This window comes from Cryptomeria japonica, chromosome 9 (assembly GCF_030272615.1).
Source record: "Cryptomeria japonica chromosome 9, Sugi_1.0, whole genome shotgun sequence".
Classification (NCBI taxonomy): Eukaryota; Viridiplantae; Streptophyta; class Pinopsida; order Cupressales; family Cupressaceae; genus Cryptomeria; species Cryptomeria japonica.
The window spans coordinates 83,674,557-83,693,439 of NC_081413.1; the positions used below are offsets into that span (position 1 = coordinate 83,674,557).

At 36.7% G+C, this 18,883-nt stretch overlaps 1 protein-coding gene across 2 annotated transcripts in view; it reads right to left on the reverse strand.

Annotated features, from left to right (window-relative positions):
- Positions 1–18,397, reverse strand: part of LOC131030218 (uncharacterized) — an 81,281-nt gene extending 62,884 nt beyond the window's left edge. The window contains exon 1 of one of the 2 annotated variants that reach the window (XM_057960943.2): positions 17,997–18,397. In XM_057960943.2, coding sequence (XP_057816926.2) covers positions 17,997–18,189 — 193 coding nt within the window. In that variant the 5' untranslated portion in view covers positions 18,190–18,397. The remainder of the gene's footprint in view (positions 1–17,996) is intronic. The other variant, XM_057960944.2, reaches the window with a different exon arrangement.
- Between the last annotated feature and the right edge of the window lie 486 nt (positions 18,398–18,883).

Here is an 18,883-nt window from a genome sequence, read left to right on the forward strand (position 1 = left end):
TTTTGGCTGTTAGGTCCCAGAGACAACTGAGAGGGGGGGTCAATCAGTTGTCAAATAAATTCAAACCAAAAACAACTTAACCAACTTAATGCTTAATACCGGTAAACCAGTTAAATATGCCGGTAGACAGTTTTAACAGTTAATTGCTATACCGGTAAAGATTCATGCATGAAACATAAACACAAAGTCATCCACAACACATAACACCAATATTTGTACATGGAAACCCTGTAAGGGGAAAAACCACGGTGGGAAACCTTACCCACAATCAGATGATACGACTGCAAATAGTAAGTGTACATAAATGGGGTCTGCACATGCAGAAAGGCCAACAGCCTAGAGCTCATTGCTCAATCACAAGATGGGAGTCACACTGACTACAATTGGATGGTTAAATCCAATAAGAATGTACTGCACAAAATAGCATCTTCATATGCTGGATTCAGTACCGGTGTAATGCTGATATGCTTTCACAAAAACCTAGCTTCACTTTCAAATGATGTCTGCGTGTATTGCACTGCTTAATCTCGCATATACCTTCACACAATTCTTTTTCGCATTTCACACTTGATCTTACAAATAAGATCTTACATTTATACCATAACCTAAGACTAATTTTAGTAGGTCGGCTCTACAAGATATTACAATAAAAAACATTTTACAAACAATATAATATCCGATGCAATAACCGATTGAACATGTCGGCTTAATGCATTTACAACAATAATTAATCATCTCCATAGCGTGCCATGCTGATCTAGAAAAGATAAACCTGCCGGTGTAACCCTAGATAACCCTAGACCTATTTGCCGGTAAAAGCAAATATGCAACTGTGAATGTACCAATGAACAAAACTCCAGGACAAGATGTCCAAACGATGTCTTCGACATAACCATGTGTCTTCCATGCCATTCCAAGTGTCGGTGATCATTATATCCTGCCGGTGAACCATATACCAGTAACTGTGCAATAGTTACTTGCTTGCCGATGAATGTTGCTGGATCTCCAAAGTGCTAGTGTTTTAGTAGGTGTTGACATCAATGACAAAAACATACCAAAATACCAACAATCTCCCCCTTTGGCATTGATGGCAACACAAGATGGAAAAACCATCAAAGTGCCAAAACAGAAATGCCAAATACCAAAAACCAACAATCTCCAAAAAGATCATAACCAGAAATCAAAATACATACAGAGAGTAATAGTCTCTCCCAAACAACAATCTCTCCCCCAAAGTTTTTCAATACCAATCTCTCCTCAAAAGATAATGTGTTTTTCCATAGATATCTCTCCCCCTTTGACATCAAATGCCAAAGTTACAACAAAACTAAGTTCATATACAAAATACCAATCAATTCAATATACCAACTACTCCCCCTGAGAAGCAGCTTCCTCATCAAAGACCGGAGTAAAAGATTTGTCTGTTAATTTTGTCGGTTGATGACAATCATCAACTGTCTAAGTCTCTACCGGTGGTGGTATGACTCCAAGTTGATCTCTGAGATATTCAAAAGTCTCCTTGGGCAAAGGTTTTGTAAAGATATCTGCAAGTTGTTCTTTAGTATTCACATAAACCAGTTTTATCTCCTTTTCTTCAACTTTTTCCCTTAGAAAATTTAGTTTGATAGAAACATGTTTTGTTTTAGAATGTAGTACTAGATTCTTAGATATATCAATTGCTACAGTGTTATCACAATATATAGTAATAGGTTCCTTGCATTTTACCTTTATGTCTTTCAACATTTGCTTAAGCCATAGTACCTGTGTACAGTTAGTTGCTGCTGCAACATATTCTGATTCTGCTGTTTATAAAGATGTACAACTTTGTTTCTTATTCAACCAAGAAACTAGTCTGTTTCCAAGAAAGAATGTTTCGCCGGTGGTGTTTTTCCTATCATCCACATCTCCTGCCCAATTTGCATCAGTGTATGCACATAATTCAAAGTTTTCATCTCTAGGATACCATAATCCAAGATTTATAGTGCCTTTTAAGTACCAGAAAATCCTTTTTACTACTGATTCATGATTTTCTCTAGGATTACTTTGAAATCTTGAAACAATACATACTGCATTCATAATATCAGGTCTGGTTTGTGTCAAGTACAGTAAACCTCCTATCATAGATTTGTATCTAGTTGGATTAACAGGTGTAGATTCATCCCTTTGAAATAATTTGTCATTTGTAGTCATAGGTGTGTTTACCGGTTTAGAGTTCTCCATCCCAAATTTCTTTAGTAACTCTTTCAAGTATTTGGATTGACTCAAGAATATACCTTTGTCAGTCTGTGAAATCTGCAATCCTAAAAAGAATTTTATTTCTCCAATCATAGACATTTCAAATTCTTGCTGCATTTTAATAGAAAATTCTTTACATAAACCATCTTCTCCTCCAAAGATTATATCATCAACAAATACTTCTATAATTAAGATGTCATCATTAGTTATTTTGTAATATAAATTGATGTTTGCATTTCCTTTAGTAAAACCAATCTTTAAAAGATACTTATCCAATCTTGCATACCAAGCTCTTGGAGCTTGTTTTAATCCATACAAAGCTTTTCTTAACCTGCAAACCATATCATTGTCATCTGTCAAAGAAAATCCATCAGGTTGTTCAATATAGACGTCCTCTTCAAGATCTCCATTCAAAAATGCACATTTAATATCCATTTGATAAACTTTGTAGTTCTTGTGTGCTACAAAAGCCAAGAATAATCTGACTGCCTCAATTCTAGCTACCGGTGCAAAGGTTTCATTGTAATCAACTCCTTCCTTCTGAGAATATCCCTTACACACTAGTCTTGCTTTATTTCTGACAACCTTACCATCTTCATTAAGTTTGTTTCTAAATACCCATTTGGTTCCAATTATATTTTTATCTTTAGGCCGGGGAACTAATGTCCAAGTGTTATTTTTCTCAATTTGTTCTAATTCTTCTTCCATAGCTTTAATCCAAAATTTATCTTCACATGCCTCATTAATAGATGATGGTTCAATTTGAGAAATAAGATATGTCTCTTCATTTGCCAATATTCCTCTTGTCATAACTCCTTTAAATTTGTTTCCAATTATCTGATCTTCAGAATGATTCAATCTTACATACCAGGGTGTCTTTGTTTGTTGTTGTTCTTCAATTATTGTGGAATCCTCAGATGGTACCGAGATAACTGGATATTCATTCTGTACCAGTGGATTTAGTGTAGGTTCATTTGTCACAATTTTTGTTGCCGATTCAGAGTCTATATACCTTGTAGTTCCTTTGAATTGTTCATCAATCTTTACATTTGTACTCTCAACAATTTTCTACAATCTCTTGTTAAAACATCTATATGCCTTGCTCTTAGATGAATAACCAAGAAATATTCCTTCGTCACTTCTAAGATCAAATTTGCCAATATACTCATCTCTTCTGATATAACATTTACTTCCAAAAATCCTGAAATACTTAAGAGTAGGAGTATTACCAACCATAGTTCATGAGGGGTCTTATCGGTTTTACATTTGATGTGAACTTTGTTGAATGTATAGACCGATGTACTGACTGCTTCTCTCCAATACACGTGGTAAATTTGCTTCTGATAACATACTTCTTGCTGCATCCAAAATAGTTCTATTTTTCCTTTGAACAACTCTATTCTGTTGTGGTGTCCGAGGTGCTGATAGTTGTCTTCTGATTCCATTCACTTCACAGAATGTATTAAATTCCTTAGATGTAAATTCTCCTCCTTGATCTGATCTTAAGCATTTGATTTTCTTACCGGTTTTATTTTCAACCATTGCTTTGAACAGTTTGAACTTTCCAAGTGCTTCTGATTTTTCTCTAAGAAAAGTAACCCAACACATTCTAGAATAGTCATCAATGATTAGCATGAAATATCTATCACCTTGTAAGCTTTTAGTTCTAGCTGGACCACATAAATCAGTGTGAATCAAATCAAGAGCATTATTGGATTTTTCTGGAATACTTTTGAAACTAGCTCTAACTTGTTTTCCAAATTGGCATTCCTTACACATTGTATTCTGAGGTTTGACAATTTTAGGTAAGTCTCTAACTGCCTTAGTAGTACTGATCTTTACGATGCAATCAAAGTTTACATGACAGAGTCTCTTATGCCATAACCAACTTTCATCTATATGTGCAATCAAGCATGTCTTTTCACTGTTATTCAAATGAAAGATATTACCTCTAGTCTAATTACCGGTTGCAATTTCCAAACCAGTTCTATTCATGATTTTGCATTTTCCATTTTTAAATTGTAACTGAAATCCTTTCTCAACTAATTGACCAACACTTAAAAGATTATGCTTTAATCCTTCAACATAGTAAACATTGTCAGTGTTATGCTTACCATCAAGAGATATTGTACCCTTACCTTTGATTGAACAAGCTTTGTCATCTCCAAATCTTACTAAACCTCCATTGTATTCTTGAAAGTTCAAGAATTTACCTTTGTCTCCTGTCATATGATGTGAGCATCCTGAGTCAATGATCCATTCATCCTTTACTTCAACTTTAGCTGCTAGGGCTTGTTCTACCGGTTGAGCAGTAGGTGTCGGTTGATCTTCTGTTATAGCAACAAAAACCCATCCATTATCTGCTGGATCCTCATCAGAATCATCAGTCACACCTTCATCAGCAATGTAACAAGATTTGTCTTTATTCTTCTTAAATCTGTATCTCTGATATTCAAGATTAGGCTTGTATGTTCTTCTAGCTTCTTCTCTTAGTCTAGCATGTCTATCAGGGCATCTCGAAGCCATATGACCAATCTTATTGCAGTTAAAACATTTAAAGGGTGCTTTACCTTCATACTTACTTCCAACTGGACCTTTAGGCATTTTCCTTGCAAACAGTGCTTCAAGTTCTTCAAGTTCTTCATTTTCTTTCCTGCTTTCTTCAAGTTCTCTTGCATAAAAGGCTTTTCAATCAGATTTGTCAAATGATGGAGCAGATGATGTTGATGCTTTAAAGGCTAAATCTATCTTTATAGTAGCAACAAGACCAAATTCTTCAATTTCAAAAGCTGAAAGTTTCCCAATCAATGTATCCCTAGTAACTGATGTGTTAGGCATTGTTCTCAACTCATTTATAGCAGTAACCTTCATTTTATATGCCGGTGGCAATCCTCTTAAAACTTTTGAAACAATTTCATCCTCACTTAAGGTTCCTCCACAACATTTAATACCCAAAACAATTTCATTTACTCTTTCCATAAAAGCAGAAATCCTTTCATCTTCTTCCATTTTCAGATGTTCACACCTGACCTGGAAGCTTTCAAGTTATGCAATTTTGATTGTGGAATCTCCTTCATTCAGTGTTTCCAAATGATCCCAGATAGCTTTAGCAGTAGACCTATCTGATAGTCCCATGATTTGTTGATCTGATAATACGCTCAAAAGTGCTTCTCTTGCTTTGCAATCATTTTCTTCATCTTTTGTCAAGTTAGCTGGACTGGGTTGACCTGGTATAGCAGCAATATAACCATTCTTTGTAACTTCCCAGATGTCTTTTCCAATACAATTTAGATGTGTCTCCATTCTGATCTTCCATATGCCATAGTTGGTTCCATCAAGTTTAGGACTGTCCTTCCTGAAATAGTTAGTAAACATTGGATCTCCTCAAGCTGTTAAACTTCTGCAAAAGAGGACTAAGCTCTGATACCAATTGTTAGGTCCCGGAGACAACTGAGAGGGGGGGGGTGAATCAGTTGTCAAATAAATTCAAACCAAAAACAACTTAACCAACTTAATGCTTAATATCGGTAAAGATTAATGCATGAAACATAAACACAAAGTCATCCACAACACATAACGCCAATAATTGTACGTGGAAACCCTATAAGGGGAAAAACCACGATGGGAAACCTTACCCACAATCAGATGATACTACTGCAAATAGTAAATGTACATAAATGGAGTCTACACATGCAGAAAGGCCAACAGCCTAGAGCTCATTGCTCAAGCACAAGATGGGAGTCACACTGACTACAGTTGGATGGTTAAATCCAATAAGAATGTACTGCACAAAATAGCATCTTCATATGCTGGATTCAATACGGGTGTAATGCTGATATGCTTTCACAAAAACCTAGCTTCACCTTCAAATGATGTCTGCGTGTATTGCACTGTTTAATCTCACATATACCTTCACACAATTCTTTTTCGCATTCCACACTTGATCTTACAAATAAGATCTTACATTTATACCATAACCTAAGACTAATTTTAGTAGGTCGGCTCTACAAGATATTACAATAAAAAACATTTTACAAATAATATAATATCCGATGCAATGACCAATTGAACATGTCGGCTTAATGCATTTACAACAATAATTAATCATCTCCATAGCGTGCCATGTTGATCTGGAAAAGATAAACCTGTCGGTGTAACCCTAGATAACCCTGGACCTATTTGCCGGTAAAAGCAAATATGCAACTGTGAATGTACCAATGAACAAAACTCCAGGACAAGATGTCCAAACGATGTCTTCGACATAACCATGTGTCTTCCATGCCATTCCAAGTGTCGGTGATCATTATATCCTGCCGGTGAACCATATACCAGTAACTATGCAACAGTTACTTGCTTGTCAATGAATGTTGTTGGATCTCCAAAGTGCTAGTGTTTTAGTAGGTGTTGACATCAATGACAAAACCATACCAAAATACCAACATTGGCAGCCTTGACACGCTCCAGCAGACCTAAGGCAAATCGGCAGCCCTCGCCCAACCTAGTAGACAAATCGTTGACTGATAAGCACAATTTGCTGAAGTTCGCTGTTGTAGATAATTCACATAAGGCAGAGGGATGAAAGTGGTATTATGATTTTTCACATTGTATGTTGGAAGGGAGGTTGAGCCTTGTATAACCCTTCAACTTGACCCAGCCGACTTGATCCTTGGCGCCAAAATAAAACATAATTTGTTTTTATATTTTATCGCCCAGCTTTGGGGTCTACATGTTACAATACATGTTTTGGTCCCAGCCAAATATAATTTAAGTTTGCACAAGTTACATTATGCGTTTGGGCCCAGCCGAATACAAATAATACAAGTTACATATTTGATTTGCAAGGTAATCCGAACTAGCTATTATTTCAACACTCCCTCTTAGCTAGAGAGGATTCAGTTAGCTATGATGTAATCATGCATCATGGACTTCTTTATGAGAATCATCTTACATTGCCCGCAGAGGATGAATGTAACCTGCAAGAAAACAACAAAACTTTTCATCTTGCATTGCCCGCAGAGGATGGATCCACCTTGCATTGCCCGCAGAGGGTGGAAGAGGTCTTTCACCTCAACCTTCTCTCAGAGAAGGATATACTGTCACCGTGCATTGCCCGCAGAGGGTGACTCCACCATGCATTGCCCACAGAGGGTGGAAGATGACTTAATGCATCACTGAGACTAAGACTCCCTCTCAGTCATAGCTAGATTCTCCACAATCCCAAGCCTATCTCTGAAGTATTCAAACTTCACACGAGCAAGGGGCTTGGTGAGAATGTTTGCAACCTGCTCATCAATGCTGACATATTTCAGTTGTAAGGCACCTCTTTGTACCATATCACGAACAAAGTGATAGTGATTTTCCACATGTTTTGATCTGTCATGAAACACAAGATTAGCAAACATTTTAATACAACTTTGATTATCACAATGAATAATTGTGGGTTCCCAAGGTTGTCCAAACAACCCAGCAAGAAGCTTCTAAAGCCACACTGCTTCTCTTGATGCAACACTCGATGCAATATACTCAGCTTCTGCAGTACTCAAGGCTACTGAGGATTGTTTCCTGCTAGCCCAGGAAATCACAGTAGAACCCAAACTGAAACAGGTACCTGAAGTGCTCTTCCTATCTGTAACACTTCCTGCCCAATCAAAATCTAAGTAACCTTCCAAGGTAATGATAGTGTTGATTGGATACTTCAACCCATAGCCAACAGTTTCACGCAAGTATCTCAGAATATGTTTGGCTGCAACAAGGTGAATGTGCTTTGGCTTGTTCATAAACTGGCTGAGTGCACTCACTGCATAACAAATGTCTGGTCTAGTGTTCACCAGATACATCAATGATCCAATCAATTGTCTGTACTCAGAAGGATCTGCAAAATCAGAGTTAGTTGCAGATAAACTCAATTTCTTCAAGTTCGTTTCCATAAGAGTAGAAATGGGTTTGCAATCGAACATTCCAAATCTATTTAGAAGATCAACAGTATAATTTCCTTGATTGGAATGATTTCATTAGGTCTTTGTCACACTTCTAACCCTAGAAAGTAATGCAATAGACCTAGATCCTTCATTTCAAATTCAGTAGCTAATTCTTTCTTACATCTAATAATGAGACTATCTTCACCAGTTAGAAATAAATCATCCACATATAAAACCAGAATTAGCATTTCATTACCAAATACTTTAAAGTAAAGGTTACGATCAACATCATTCTTACAAAATCCTAGACTTACTAAATACTTATCAATTCTTTCATGTCGAGCTCGAGAGGCTTGCTTGAGGCCATAAAGAGCTTTCTTTAATCTGCACACATGAGATTCTTTGCTATGAATCTCATAACCTTCTGGTTGCTCAACATAAACTTCTTCCTCAATGACACCATTAAGGAAGGTTGTCTTTACATCCATCTGATGTAACTTCCAACCTTTAGCTGCAGCAATAGCTATAATAGTTCTAATAGAAATATATCTAGCAATAGGAGCAAATGTTTCCTTATAATCTATACCTTCCTTTTGAGAAAAACCATGAGCTACAAATCTAGCTTTATATTTCTCAATACTAACATCAACAACATGTTTAATTTTAAACAACCATTTAGAAGAAACAACAAACTTACTTTTAGGACTAGGCACAATATCTCAGACATCATTCTTGATGATGGATTGATACTCTTCGTCCATAGCTAGTTTCTATGCTTGCTGGTTCATAGCTTCTTCTATGCTTGATGGCTCAGTCTCAATTATATTGCACATCATTGCAACATACTTTGAGAATTTCTGAGGTCTTCGGCTTTCTCTAAATGTTCCTTGGAGAGCTGCAAACTTTTATGCTTCTTGAATTGTGATCCTAACCCAAAGTGGTCTTTTCTTGCTAACTGCAATATCTCTAGGTCCATCAGTTGGATCCAAGGGCTCGGAAGGATCACTACAATCAATGTGTTGAGGATGCTCAAAAGGCTCCCTCTGAATTTCAGGGTTAGTATCAATATCCATATTTTGATTATCAACAATTTCCTTATCATTGTTAGCAAGATAACCTTTAGATTTCTTAAAAGCAATATTCTCTTCAAAATTAACATCTCTACTTACCTCAATATACCTTTGTCCTGGAATGTAGATGCAGAAAGCTTTGGAGGTCTCACTGTATCCAACAAGTATGTCTTTCTTCCCGGATTGTTCTAGCTTAGCTCTCTTTTCCTTTGGAACAAGAACATAGACAGAACTTCCAAAAATCCTTAGGTGACGATGTTTGGTTTGACTCCAGTGAAGGCTTCTTCAGGAGTCATGTTCTTCAATACTCGATGAGGACATCTATTCTGAATATATACTACAGTTTTGGAAGCCTCGACCCATAAGAAGGTTTGAAGATCCTGATCATGAATCATGGTTTTAGCAGCTTCAACAATGGATCTATTCTTCCTTTCAACTACTCCATCTTGCTGAGGATTGTAGGGAACGTAGAACTCCCTCTTAATTCATGTCTCTACACAAAAATTATGAAAGCTACCTGAGGTGTATTCACCTCCATTATCAAATCTTAACACTTCAATTCTTTTACCAGACATATTCTCAGCTAAGGCTTTAAATTCTTTGAACCTACTTAGTACTTCATCAAATTCTTTTGTTTTCAGAAAATAAATCCAAGTCTTTCTAGAAAAATCATCTATGAATGTAACATAATATAGAAATCCACGGGAGAAGGAACTAACATAGGTCCACATAAGTCAGAATGAACAAGTGCCAATTTTTCCTTGGCTCTATTTTCACTTTTATAAAATGGACTTTTAGTGTTCTTACCTAATGCACAACCTTTGCAAGTATCATCATGAAAATGACTAAGTTTAGGCATACCTTTAACTATCTTTTCAAGTGAAGAAAGTGCCTGGAAGTGAAGGTGACCAAGCCTATTGTGCCATAGCTCGCTAGATTTGGGAGCCTCATGAATGAGTGCTTGAACAGGGTGAGTTGAAAGCTTATACAAACTATCATATCTATTTCCAATAACACGAGCAGATTTAAAACTAGATTTCTTAGGCCATGCAAGTACTCTACCCTCAGAAAATGCTACTTGATAACCTTTACTTCTAAGATAGAAATGGGGATTTAATTTCTTTTAATTCCAGGAACAAATAAAATATCACTAAGATGCAAGGAGATGTATTACCAAAACCCGAATACCGAGCATCATCACCAATTACCACATGAAGGTTGGACTCTTTCTCCATTAAGTCTGAGAGGTGCTCCCAGTACCCCGTGATATGCTTGGATGCACCACTGTCTATCAACCATGTGTTTCTGTTAGTTGGCACATTGCTGGATAAGGCAGAAACGAAGAGGTAGTCTTCATTATCCTTTGAATCTGAAACTTCATTCAGGTTTGCTTCTCCTTGCTGGGGCAGATTATGACATTCTTTAGCATAGTGTCCAAACTTATCACATCTGAAGCAACGGATACGTGAAAGATTCCTTGGCTTCTTCCTTGAATCATGAGCAGCGCGAGGTTTGAAATCTCTATTTCTTTTGAAGTTGTTCTTCTTCCAATGATTACCCTTCCTTTTGACACATTGAGATGCAAGCATGTGATGGTCACCTCCATGAGTGCCCTTGAGCATTCCTCTTGCAACTAAGCGAGATTCTTCTTGAATGCAATCAGACCAGAGGCGATCAAATGTGGGAAATTCAGATCTTCCGCTTATGCTTTGAATGAATGGATCCCAAGAATCAGAGAGTCCATTTAGTACAATCATGACAATGACCTTGTCCACAACTTCATTTCCAATGGAGCTGAGTTGATCCTTCAATTCTGAAATTTTCATGAAGAAAGACATTACTGAATCTCCCTTACCCATCTTGACTTGAAGTAGTTGCTGCCTTAGAGTAAGTGCCCAGCTGATGTAGTTGATCTCATACATTCCTTCTAAGTGTTGAACATCTCCCTGGCTGAAGGCAACTTGGAGATGATTGGGACAAGATGATCCTTTACAGAATCAATTAGGAACTTCTTGGCCTTAAGAGCATTCTTCTTAAATTGCTTTAACTCTTCTGGATCTGAGGGCTCAGGCAGATCCTTATCTTCTACAAACTGCAGCAGATCAATCTCCTCAAGGGCAAGGAGAACACAAACCTTCCAAGAGGTAAAAGTAAGAGCCCCATCAAGTTTGTCCTCTACTTTCAGACCTGTCACCATCTTGAAAAATAAAACAGCAACCTGAAGGTGAAAGCTTACTATTAATCTGATTACTTAGAATGAATTTGGCTCTGATACCATGTTAGTTTTATGTTAATCTTAGCAATCGGATTGACAATAAAGAACAAAAAAAATACAAATGCACACATAACACAGTGATACCCTGGGAAAAACTCCCCCTTGGAGGAAAACCCAGCAACAATAATCTCAGATCTGATTTGATTAATCACAATAGCAGACTACAAGTTTACCCTTCTAGGGCATAAATCAACTATAGCAAAACTTATCTTAATCTGGAAGTCAGGGTGATGTGCAGATCGCTGTCAAACTTAGACAGCCTTTGGGCAGCCTTGACACGCTCCAGCAGACCTAAGGCAAATTCAGCAGCCCAGAAGATCTTCGCCCAGCCTAGTAGACAAATCGCTGACTGATAAGCACAATTCACTGAAGTTCGCTGCTGTAGATAATTTGCATAAGGCAGAGGGATGAAAGTGGTATTATGATTTTTCACATTGTATGTTGGAAGGGAGGTTCTTCAACTTGACCCAGCCAACTTGATCCTTGGCGCCAAAATAAAACATAATTTGTTTTTATATTTTACCACACAGCTTTGGGGCCTACACGTTACAATACACGTTTTGGTCCCAGCCAAATATAATTTTAGTTTGCACAAGTTACATTATGCATTTGGGCCCAGTCCAATACAAATAATACAAGTTACATATATTTTATTTGCAAGGTAATCCAAACTAGCTATTATTTCAACATAGGGCATAAATCGATTACATATTAATGGATGACAGTGACTAATATAAACACTGAATAATATCAACGATAGGTTAGATCAACATGCAAACCCGGTTAATTAAGAGTATTGACTATCAACATCAATTAAGGGAAGGACTTATCAAACAACCAATCGGAATCTGAAGAAGCACAATATTAAGACAGCAATTCATTTTGTTAATGACAGTGATCAATTATCAGGAGGACATCGATTAGTAAGGAGACTAATCGGTGGTTATGAGATAACTAATCACGTATGGAATGGTGCGATTAGTATAAGGAAGGAAAGTGATTATGAGCAGACATGAGTCATGTCCTTTACAACATAACTTATCATTTCGATTGGAAGATATATGAAGGCATTCATATCCACTTCAGCAATCATGGATGGTGTTTTAATAATATATGCAGAACTGAATATTATATAAGAAGGGAATTATATGAAGACAGTTCAATAAATCAGATAATATATATAAAATCTATACACCAGACCGAAGGCTAATCCATAAGAAGATCGTATGTAGCAATAATTTATAACATTGAGGCATATATGTAAGTATACAGATCAGAGGAATACCATTTGATCTGACATAGATATCAGAGTTAAAGGGGACTTCAATAGAAATTCAGATTTATTAGTATCAGAATAAGCTTGTCAAAGTGCTTTGTGGGCCCCACACAATAATTATTCAGATTCCTATGATAAAAGAATCCTAAAACAGAGTTTGGAGCAATTAGAAAAGGTTTTGGAGATTTCACCATTATTGTTGTGTCTTTAGCAGCATCTCCATTAAAGGGAATGGGACCCACTTGAAAGACTTTGGAATATTGGTTGTGGTTATTATTTTAGCCCCACTTAAAGCCTTGCAGATTATTACCAAAAGTTCAACAATGGTCTAAGAGGAGTCAACAACATGTTGAAGGTTGAAGATTTTTGTTTGGGAAAATTATTTGTGTTTTTTACCCATTCTCCACTAATTGTGAGATATCAATCAAATGATTTTAAGAGGATGTCTACAATATAGAAACATATATCTCAAATCAGAGAATCTATCAAGATAAGTAGCCTTAAAACTTTAAGTCGAATATTATAATGAAATATATTCAATTTTGATAAAATTATATTTATTAATATATTACAACTCTCACTTTAAGTTAGAATTGTTGTTTCAGAACTAAATCAAGGAAAATTCTGAATGGAGACATTACAGACACTCAGGCAGCTCAACCAAGTAAGCAAGCAGCTCAACCTAGCAACCAAGAAGCTCAAGCACACTGCAAGGTAGCTCAAGCAAGTTACCAGGCAGATCAATTCAATTTTCCATATGCTTTGAGTAATCGTCGAGAAAAAGTACAACCTTAACTGTCATCCTTCGACATCAATGACAAATTATGCAACAGTATGATGAGGGGGGACTGCTGTAGGACGCCTAACTAGATACAGCACCTCATATGAGATGGCGGAAGGCCACATGAGGCCAAGAGGGATGGTATATCTCTTGGGCCTAAAGTAGAGGATGGCTTTGGGCACCTATCATAGCTCCTTATCCTGACCCTTTATGGTTGAACTCCATTAATTAGATAAATAATATGATTAGGATAATGTTCCTAACCCTAGTAGAAAAGATCTATTTTATGGATTATACTTTCAATGATTATCTAACATGATTGCGGGGTCCCAACCAGGATCTATCTTGTTCAACAATTTAAATTGGAAAATGATTTCTCTAACTCTATTTCATTTCTTGCTTTACTTGGAATTGTGATTTCAGGGCAAAAACTAGGGCATGTACAAAAGGGCACATTACACATACCAGTACAGTCCTGGTACTAGTAGGTTTGGGTTCATCCCTAGGTACACCCAGGGTACTGCCCGGGCAATACCCTAGGCTTACCCAACAAGACCTTGGGCAAATATTTGTGAAAATTGTAGATGTTTATCTTACCTCAGTCAAATTATCTCTCCTTTCCCTTTTCCTTTCTGGTTTTGCTAGACATGTGTGCTAATAGCATCACTTTTGTTACTGACGTGTGCTAATAATTTACTTCTATGGAAAAATCAAAAAAATTTCACTTGTTTTTCCTAGAAGCTTGCAAATGTAAAAATCAATAGAGAATGGCAGCTGTAATTTATGTAATCAGCAATAACTTTGCTTGCAGCATCAAAGGTCCAGCAAATCAAAATGGGATCGATTGTCTGAAGGACTCATAGGACCCATAAAGTCAGATTCCTGCAGATAATGGATTTTTTGAAGCTTCCTTAGTTTGAAGGATGGAATTTCCTCTCATCTGTATGTAACTATTGCAGGAAAATTGTCTGGTTGAAAGTTCATTTTGAGCTTTGATTGGAACTGTTGAACAAATTATATTTCCTAACATAAATCCTCAAAGTGAACATTTATCACGTTTTTCCTACATTGATTATTGCTCCTTACAAGTAGCTGGGTTCCCATCTCGACAATCCATACAATGCTAATAATTTTTTGAAGAGACAATTATCTCACTGGCTAAAAGTGTATTTTGAGGCACGCTCAATGTAAATCTCTTGATTTCAGTTCAAGGAAACAATAGAACAGTTAGACCATTCCCTTTGACCCTCTAGTTGACAAAATGTAGATCTCTGGATTCTAGTTACATTATTTTTAGTTTACGTTTGAAATGATTCACACTAATGTCCTGGGGAGGATTGAGGGGCATCATTTGATTATCCCACAAACATCAGTGTCCATAGACGTCAAGGTATCCCAGGTTGTTAGGGACAAAACATAATTTGAAGAAAAAAAGGATGAAGATTTGTGGGTCTCATCTTACCCTTATCCCCTAGTCCCATGGACATCCAAAATGTCACCTGGGGACCCCTAGGGACAGATCCCCATGGAACACTGATTAAAACTGTAACATGTCGTAGAATTAAATGTCGTCAAATGTCACTTTGCATGGACCACATAAGGCTTGAACCAAGGACTTCCAATGTGCATGTCAGGTGGTCTACCACTCAGCTACCAACCCTTTTGTAACTCAGACTCGGTAAAAACTTAGCAGGACAAGATTTGACTAGGGCTAGGAACTCCACAGAAAACCTACAAATTATATATACATAAACAGCAACCAAAACATTGTTCCCTCCATCAATGGGGTAATCAGAAAAAAGCTTCATTGCAAGTATATTCGCTGGATTTCTCCTGATTCATGAAACATTGAAATCCAAGCTCAATTTCAATAGTGCAGCCAAAGGTACTCCTGGCCTGATGGGTGCATGAATAATCTTTCGCATGCTGGATGGCTGTTTTCTTAAGGCCCTTTCTTTCTCAAAAGCAAAACTAACAATAAAGCATAAGCATTAGCAGTTTTGTATGGACTGCAGTTGATTTCTGCTTCCGGGTTCAAGCATTTTGAAGTGGAAGGGGAATCCCTTCTCATTATCAATGGCCTAGAACATGATCCATTGCAAGATTGGAAATTAAAAAGCATTATTGAAGAAATCTGGATTCTTCAAGCTAGGTTTGAGCTAATAGAATTAAAGGCATTGCTTTAGAAAAGGCAATATGGTGGTGGGCACAATGGCAAATGATGGCACAGAATAGCTACCTTTCTCATCTAAGGTTACTAAATGCCCAATAGATTGGAACTTGCATGTGCTACTAGAGATAAAGAGAACCCAGCTTTCACACTCCTAATGATTATTTTTAATCATTCTTTTGAAAGAATGGATTATGATGTTTTGATGCTGGTATTTTTCACACACAGGGATGTGTGTGGATCAGCATGTAACTACCTTAGCACATGAGCCAAGTTTATCTCTTCTCCTCCGCATTGTTATTCTCACACTGCATTTTCAATTCCATTTGTTTCTTTGTAGCAAGTGTTTGGGAGAGTTTCCATGGCACCAAAGTGCTCCATGCTCTATGCTCCCTGGGTTGGGGCCATTTCTAACAGGCAATAAGGGAATAATTTCAATATTCCCAACTTTTCTACTTTTCACCTCGTTAAGTTGGTTCTTGGACCCAATGTTCGGAGAACTCGGGGATTCTGCAAACCCTTGCATCTGATTCAGATGATTGTGTGCTTAAGTTAACATCTAGGGATCCTGATTTAGCCATCAGGAAATGGATTTAGGGAGAAACATCCCCTCCAATGATTTGTTTATCGTGGAGGATGTTCAGGTGTTGCCTTCACATGCTTCTATATTGTCCTCTGAGAGAGTGTATGTGAAGATTTGTATGAGTCCCTTGCTCTGTGGCAAAATGACTCGCTCTGATTTAACTTTTACCTAATGTCACATCATGTCTTGAAAACATGAAAGCTATCATTCAAGAAGGGAACCTGGAAACATGCAGGACTTACCACTTGCCATTTTTGGCAAAAAGTTATCCAGCTCATTCGGAAGGATACTTTAGAGCCAGATGTCTTTGTTTCCTCTAAGAAAGAAAATCCTATGGTAGATGAAGAAAAATCGTATGGCCTCTTGGTATGCTTATGTTGGTTTTAACTTCATGGCTTTTTATACTCTGTTTGGGAATATAATAATATATGCATGCATCTTTGGTAGCTTTTTTGGATGTGTATGGATTTAGTAAGCCTTATGTATATCGTTTTATCATTTTGGGGGGGCTCCAATTGAACCCTCACTTAATCTGTCAAAAGAACACGCAAAATACTGTTAAAAAGCATAATAAATAAATTTAGAGAATGCGCAGCTAGGAAAATTGTTCAAACATCATTCAAATCAACAACATGGAAGGAAAAAACTTTCTATTAGCTTGCTAGTTTCTGATGAGCGCTTGCCTGCCAAGATTCTGCAGAGTAACCCACCGAGCAGATCTAGCTTGTGACTATTTGCCAAATTCGAACATTATCTCCTTATCAATTTCCGATGTGGCTCATTCTCTTCTAACATAAGACTGGATCTTTTATTTTGGCTTAAACAAGAATTCTACCCTAAATTTATTGCTCTGTACCTAAATATACACAATCATTTGCAGTAAATTGAACATAATCCTTCAATGTTTCACAGATCCAGCATAATTCAAACGAAAATTAAACTTTAAAACTAGTTGATTGAAGAGACGAGATAGACCAACGTGATATGTTGTCTGTTATTCTAAATTGCAGAGTGTGATATATATTAACTAAAATTTACAACAATATTTAACATTAGGTACACGAGATTAAATCTGAAACCAAATAGCATTGTGCATGGACTAGATAGGACTCAAGCTAGGAAATCATGTGCATGCCCGAGGTGCTCTACCACTCAGACGTCGACCCTTTGGTGGTCATCGGCTCCTTTCAGTTGGGTGTGTAGCTTATTCTGTTCTAAAATCAAATTGAGACCTGTAATTTAGTTTTATATGGCATTCTACATTAAATTCAAAACATATGCCTTAATTTCAGAGTTGCATAATCGTTAATGGTGCAGAATTTTTCGATTTTACAACAGATCCAGCATAATTCAAATACAAATCGAAGCTAATAATGATTGAACACAGACAGAACGATTTGCGTCAACTCTCTAATTATAAATTACAGCTCAGGCAAACTTGAAAACTTGAATAGAGATTTTAATTGCTTAAAGACTTCCGGTGCAGGTAAATTGAAGCGACAGATAACACGATATTAAAATTTATCATTCTGTATTCGATTTAAGCTCAATAGCATTGTGCCCTAAATTCATTGCCCGGAACCTTAAGTTTTAGGATTGAAGAAAATTAGGCTGAATCCTTTGAAATTTTCACAGATCCAACATAATTTAAATGCAAATAAAAGGAAAGAGAAATCAAAAAACGCAACCTGAGACGTGTGAGTGATCCTTGGGCTCCTTGGCAGGGGCTAGAGATGTCTGCTCTTTAACCAAATAAACGAAAGCAAACCCTCCTTCACCAATTTGCCTCAAAATTTTGAAGCGCCTTTCGTTAATCCAGACATCGCCTCCGCCATTGACGACGTCGTAGAGAGCATTCAAACCTGAAAATGTGCATCCCATGACTCTCTTCAATTCAATTCAAAATTCAAGCACTGCAGCAGATCCAATTATGATTATCATGTCTTCCTGCAGCTGCTCAGTCAATCGTCTTATAAAATAAATGAATTTTCTCCCTGCGTAAATGCTAGTGCCAATTTATTCAGCGCTAATTTTTTATTTTATTAACGTGTACCTAAATTTTAACCATGACAAAAAATGCTACCCGTCCGGCATGATTAGTGCAATCTCCACGATTGTTTTTAACGATATGGAATTCTCTTGGACTTTGCTGACCTGGCGAGAGGACAAGGGTTTTTAGTCCCTCGTGGAATGCCTAGTCATCCCCAAAACAAAAATAAAATAAAATAAAATAGTTTTGGTAGTGCATTTTTATATAACAAAAATTGTGTACTCGTTGGGATTGCGCTTTTATACGTTATACTATGCAGCTTTGATCTACGTTTCCGTTCTCTTTATAAATTTTGTAAAGGTTCTTTTTGCACAAAGGTTTAAGTATTTTTTTTCAAATTTCGAAGGAACAAAAAGGGTCTATATTTTAATATTTCTTGTTTTTGTTTTGGGAACATGATGTATAAATTTTAGTATGTAATCTCATTGTTTTGTTATATTTATAGATTCAAGATTTAGTTTATTATTTCCCGGTGTTAAGTTGTATTATTTAATTTAATTATTTTGATATATTTTTATTTAAATT